Below are 6,548 nucleotides of genomic sequence, written 5' to 3'. Positions count from 1 at the left end.
CATCCAACCCATAAGACCGTGATGACGGTGATGTATAATTTTCTTCAATTCCCACTTTACTAACACGTTGAATCTTTGATTAATCTCTCACACACAATACCCAACAACCACCTCCTAATCAACACAGATTCAAATGTTCAATGCAAATAAAGAATTTTAAACTTTTACATAGAAATCCATACATAAATTGTTAGTTAAAATTAATTATCTATGGATATTTTTTGCTTTGAAAATATGAGAATTTGAGAGATGTAGATTTGTTTTATTATGACACAGATTTCAATTATTAATATGAGTAATTAATTTTTGTCACGATTTTATGTGCTCTCCATAAAAAAAAAATCAAAGACTTATTTATCTGTTTTTTTAAATATTTTATATATATTAAAAATTAAATACTAAATTATTTATTACGTATGTGTATATATATTGATTTTTATATTTTTCAAACTAAATAATTAATTATTAAAATAATTAAACATATTATAATAGAGAACCGTATGTGACCGTGTGGGTCAAACCTTACAATCTAAGGAAAATCTTCATCTTCCCCAGCCCGGTCAGCAAGGGCTGCCCTTACTTGCCTCCAAATGCTGATTCCCCCGTGACCGAAAGAGCGCCATTGCCCGTTGTTGACTCTCATTTCATTCTTCACTAAACAAATGAATTAAATATACTAAAGAACCAAAAACCATACAATTACAAAGCACTGAATTTGATTTCACATTCATCAACCAACAAATAAAATAAACAAAAAACACAAACATCATGCAACCTCTTTTTGTTACAATTATTATATTGCAACCATCAACAATTCACAGACACTCTTACCAAAAGAACGAAAAGGAATCATCCTATTCTAATAAGCTCCATTCTTCTACACTGCTACATGCTCCAAATGCCTTCATGTTCTTGAGTTTTGTGCCTCCCTCTGCAGATTCAATCTGATTCTATTCTGCTCAATAAAGAAAAGAATTGATTAACAGTTTAGTTACATAGATGACAGAGAAGAAAACATATTCTTTTTGTGGCTTCCTATTGCTTTCTCTCTTCGTCCTTCTTTCAGGTACCAACATCCTTTTATTTTGTTCAGAATAATTCAATCTTTATTTAGTTTTCATTATTGAATTCTGTGCAACACTTATTCCGAGGTAGTTAGTTATGATTGTTTGGTTTGTCCTTTGTTTGTTTGTTTGTTCAGTTGAAGTTATTGTTGGTGAGGATTCTTTGGAAACTGATAAACAAGTTCTTTTGGAGTTGAAAGCATATCTTGATAGCAAAACATTTGAAGACCATGGAAATTATGTGTATTGGAACAGAAGCACTAGTCCATGTGAATGGCCAGGAATATGGTGCACCCACATCAATGGAACCACCAATAGGGTGGTTGGAATAGACCTCTCCGGCAGCGAAATCACCGGCGAGATTTTCAACAACTTCTCAATGCTAACTGAGCTAACACACCTTGATCTGTCTCAGAACACACTCTTCGGTGACATTCCTGAAGATCTAAGGCATTGCCAGAAGCTCATTCATCTCAACATCTCACATAACATTCTTGCTGGTGAGTTGAACTTGACAGGTTTCAGAACATTGAAGACTCTGGACTTGTCTGTGAATAGGCTTTATGGCGAGATTGGCGTGAATCTTTTCGCCAGCGCCTGCAATGCCTTGGTTACTCTCAATGTCTCAGGGAATAACTTGACTGGTGGAATTGGTGGCTGGCTTGATCAGTGTCCTATGCTGCAGAACTTGGATTTGAGCACAAACAATCTGAGTGGAGGATTAGGGAACGGTTTCGCTAGGCTGAAGGAGTTTTCGGTTGCAGAAAATCATCTCAGTGGGAATGTTTCATCAGAGGCTTTTCCCCTGGATTGTAGCCTTGTGGAACTAGACCTTTCGCTGAATGGTTTCGTTGGCGAGGCGCCAAAGGGTGTTGCAAACTGCAAGAATCTAACAATTCTGAATCTTTCCAGCAACAATTTCTCTGGTGGAATCCCAATTGAGATAGGATCAATCTCAGGCCTAAAAGGATTGTACTTGGGGAACAATAGCTTCTCAAGAGATATACCTCAGAGTCTTTTGAATCTTGCCAATTTGGTTCTTTTGGATTTGAGCAGAAACAATTTTGGTGGGGAAGTTCAAGAAATTTTTGGGGAATTTAAGCAACTGAGCTTTCTTGTGTTGCACTCAAATCACTACACTGGAGGATTGATTTCCTCAGGGATCCTTAAACTGCCAAAAGTTTCGCAGTTAGATCTAAGCTTCAACAACTTTTCAGGTCCATTGCCTGTTGAGATCACTCAGATGGCAAGCCTTCAGTTCTTGATGTTGTCCTACAACCAGTTCAGCGGTCCAATTCCGGCTGAATTTGGAAACATGGCTCACCTTCAAGCACTAGACCTTGCCTACAACAATCTGAATGGTTCAATCCCACCAAGCCTTGGCAAAATGAGTTCCCTCTTATGGCTAATGCTGGCGGATAATTCGCTAAGCGGCGAAATCCCACCGGAGTTGGGAAACTGCACAAGCTTGTTATGGTTGAACCTTGCAAACAACAAGCTGAGTGGGAATTTGCCTCCTGAGTTGTCCAAGATTGGAAGGAATGCAATGACAACATTCGAATTGAATCGAAAAAGTGAGCAAATCCTTTCTGGCTCAAGTGAGTGCCTTGCAATGAGAAGATGGATGCCGGCAGATTATCCTCCATTCAGCTTTGTGTATAGTATCTTGACAAGGAAGAATTGTAGGGGACTCTGGTACAAACTCCTCACAGGAAATGGCATTTTCCCATTTTGCCCCCCGGGCGCCTCGCTTAGCAAGCCTCAGATATCAGGCTATGTTCAGCTGAGTGGGAACAATCTTTATGGAGAGATTCCTTCAGTGATTGGAACAATGGTGAATTTCAGCATGCTGCATTTGGGATTCAACAATTTCTCTGGAAAGTTCCCTGCTGCAATGGGTACCATGTCACTTGTGGTTTTAAACATCACCATGAACAAATTCTCAGGTGAAATTCCAAGTGAAGTTGGAAACATGAGATGCCTTCAGAATCTTGATTTTTCTTCCAACAATTTCTCAGGGCAATTTCCAACAAGTCTGAACAGTTTAACTGAGCTTAACAAGTTCAACATATCATTCAATCCCTTAATAACTGGTGTAGTTCCATCAACTGGACAATTTGTTACATTTGACATGAATTCATATCTAGGTGACCCTCTATTAGTCCTTCCAAACTTCATTTACAACATCACAGGTGATAAGAACACAACCTTGCACAAATACCATAAGAAGAAGGAATCAAAGTTGTCTGTGTTCTTGGGTTTTGCAGCTATAACACTGGCTTTCATGGTGTTTGGCCTTCTTACAATTATAGTCTGTGCATTGAGGAAAAGTCCCTTGGAAGATCCTGGATACCTCTTGAGGGAAGCTAAACAATCTCATGATTCAAGCAGCTCTGCATCTTCACCATGGTTATCGGACACGGTCAAGGTAATCCGGTTAAACAAGACGGCTTTTACACACGACGATATCTTGAAGGCCACTGGAAACTTCTCAGAGGACAGGATCATAGGAAAAGGAGGATTCGGAACGGTTTACAAGGGAGTTTTTCAAGATGGAAGAATTGTTGCAGTGAAGAAGCTTCAAAGAGAAGGAATTGAAGGCGAAAAGGAGTTTAGAGCAGAAATGGAAGTTCTGAGTGGTCATGGATTTGGTTGGCCTCATCCAAACCTTGTCACGCTCTATGGATGGTGCTTAAATGGTTCAGAAAAGATACTAGTTTATGAGTACATAGAAGGTGGAACATTGGAGGATCTAATCACTGATAGAACAAGTTTTACATGGAGAAGAAGATTAGAAGTTGCAATTGATGTTGCAAAAGCACTAGTCTATTTGCACCATGAATGTTACCCTCCAATTGTTCATAGAGACGTTAAAGCTAGCAATGTGTTATTGGAAAAAGATGGAAAAGCAAAAGTCACAGATTTTGGATTAGCAAGAGTTGTTGATGTTGGAGATAGCCATGTTAGTACAGTGGTGGCTGGAACAGTTGGTTATGTTGCACCAGAATATGGACAAACATGGCAGGCTACAACAAAAGGTGATGTGTATAGTTTTGGAGTGCTGGCTATGGAGTTGGCCACAGGGAGAAGAGCAGTGGATGGAGGTGAAGAGAGCTTGGTGGAGTGGGCGTGGCGTGTCGTCGGACGCGGACGGCTCGGCCGGGCCCTACCGGTTTCAGTGATGGGGTCAGGGCTTGTTGGTGGTGCAGAAGAGATGAGTGAAGTGCTTAGAATTGGTGTGAAGTGCACTGCTGAGGCACCATATGCTAGGCCTAATATGAAGGAAGTTCTTGATATGTTGATTGGGATATACTACTCCAAAGGTTATCCTTCAAGCCATGGAATCATTGTTTAGTCTCTCTCATTTTTGTAGTTAAAAAAATGTGCATAGTGTTCTGTTAAGATGTAGTTTAGTCTTAGATATAAAATGTTTCATGCAGAAAATTTCATTCATTGTGTTAACATTGTTCTGAGAATTAAGAGATGTCTTTTGTTTCTTATTTCAATTGTTACCTAGAGAAATCAATAGTGTACAGTACAGGTTATGCTAATTCATTTGCTTGATAACATTATATCATGCAAAATTGTTTGGTATCTAATGTTGAATAAACTTAACTACCAAAACATTCTGGTTTATTGATCTATCTTAGTGTCTTATGTAGTATTTTCCTTCACATCCTTTTCAATATCCTTTTTCTTTGCATCTTTTCATTCAACAAGTTGCTAATACAGACAATATTTTTGTCATTATTGCAACATTTGTTGCACTAATGAGTGTTAGTGGTATCAGTGATTACATGTTAATGGCCAGAGTATGTGAAAGATAACTGTAATAAAAGGCACAAGAAATTCTTTAATGAGGTCCATACATATGTTATTGTTAACTTCCTCCATGCAAATCCAATTCCATTCATTTCATCAAATGCATCCTTCACAGTTTTGAAAGATTCTTTACTATTTTTATAGTATTAGACTATTAGTAATTAAAATTTGGAAAATATTAGAGAGCAACATTTTTAGTAAAAAGATTAAAAAAAATAGTTAATATTGACTCAAATTCAAAATAAAAATGTTAATTGTATGATATTTCTGATTAAATTTATAAAAGTGTGACGTGGTCCTATATATCCGTCTTGAGGCTTATTTCAAAAGAAAAATAGCAATCAATTATACTCTGCAGAAAAATGTCATTTTTTTTTGCTATTACTATTTCCCATACAATCATAATAAAATAAAATAAAAATAAAAATGAATGACTATAATAGGCCTATATTAGATATATACAAAATTTTAGTCACTAAATTAATTATTAAAATACATGTTAAAATATTAAATATATATTAAAGTAAACTAAATAATATATATACTAACACATAAATATAGTATCAACTGATTTTGTTTATGTATGTAATATTTTTGAATATACAGTGTCTGCTATTATTTATTAAAGATTAGTTAAAGAGAGTTTGTATATAGAAAAGAGTTTCGAAAATATATTTCAATAAAAGAATAATATTTACAAATTTTTTTAATTTAAAACTAAAGTAATTACTTTATTATAAGATAAAGTATATTTTTTGTCCTAATATTTATAATTTTTTTAAAAAATATTTTTAATATTTAATTTTATTCAATTTTATTTTTAATATTTTTTTTCATTTTTATTGACTAGTTTTTATTGTTCTTTCAACAAGAGTGAGGTTGCATATTTCTGTGTGTAGAAACCACAATATATAACATTCGTATGAATTGTCTGTAGCTAATGTTTGCTTGTTCTTGCTGAATCCATCTCCAAAAGAAAATATACAAGATCACACAAGCATGCAAATTTAGTCTGAGAATCATCATTTAATTTGTACATTGAAGATATAGATAAGATCGTCTACAATTTTAGATGAATTTTTATTATTAGTTCAAACTCCTTTTTGTTTCCTTTTTTTTTTGGTATGTTCTTTTTACTACCATTTTTTTAATTAGCAAAACCATACCAAATTGGATAGGAACAAATATGGATTCACTACTTAACAAAAATTCTACAAACGACAGCTAGATTCATTAGAGTTAGTTGCATTTGCATATAGGTTAATTAGGGTAGTGATGGTGGAGAAAATAATTAGGGGATCAGATCAGATTAGAGCATATTGATGACGTTTATAGAGGCTAAGTGCATTTCAATATAATAATAATAATAGAGGCATATATTGCCATGTATTTCATGATTATTGTCCTCTATTTAGAAGAGAAAAAAAAGTCACCACTCAAGTGCTTCTCCACTAAAACAACTAGTGTTTCTATTAGTCAGGCATTTCCAGAATAAAAGAGATCAGAATCATGTGAAATATGACAAAAATAGTTACCATATTTGGTAAAAAAATATTACTTTATTTCTTACAAAAATGTGAGTTTGATTCCGTTTTTGAAGTATAGGAAAAATGTTTAGATGATGTGTGTTAAGTTTTAACCATTGATATTATATACCTGTAA

The 6,548-nt window shown here is 35.0% G+C and overlaps 1 protein-coding gene across 1 annotated transcript; it reads left to right on the top strand.

The window, feature by feature from the left end:
• Positions 1–780: 780 nt before the first annotated feature.
• Positions 781–4,582, top strand: LOC107468369 (probable LRR receptor-like serine/threonine-protein kinase At1g74360). The gene is made up of 2 exons (XM_016087657.3): positions 781–1,066; positions 1,202–4,582. Exons 1-2 carry the CDS (start codon positions 1,000–1,002, stop codon positions 4,417–4,419), a joined length of 3,285 nt encoding a protein of 1,094 aa, XP_015943143.1. The 5' UTR covers positions 781–999; the 3' UTR covers positions 4,420–4,582.
• Positions 4,583–6,548: the final 1,966 nt, after the last annotated feature.

The sequence above is a fragment of the Arachis duranensis genome, chromosome 1 (assembly GCF_000817695.3).
Source record: "Arachis duranensis cultivar V14167 chromosome 1, aradu.V14167.gnm2.J7QH, whole genome shotgun sequence".
Lineage (NCBI taxonomy): Eukaryota > Viridiplantae > Streptophyta > Magnoliopsida > Fabales > Fabaceae > Arachis > Arachis duranensis.
This window is presented reverse-complemented; position numbering and strand designations above follow the sequence as displayed.

Excerpts from the sequence above, each read along its gene's own strand:
- LOC107468369 (XM_016087657.3), top strand. The coding sequence starts at position 1,000 with ATGACAGAGAAGAAAACATATTCTTTTTGTGGCTTCCTATTGCTTTCT. Across the intron at positions 1,067-1,201 it reads TCTCTTCGTCCTTCTTTCAG|TTGAAGTTATTGTTGGTGAG; the intron begins GTACCAACATCC and ends TTGTTTGTTCAG.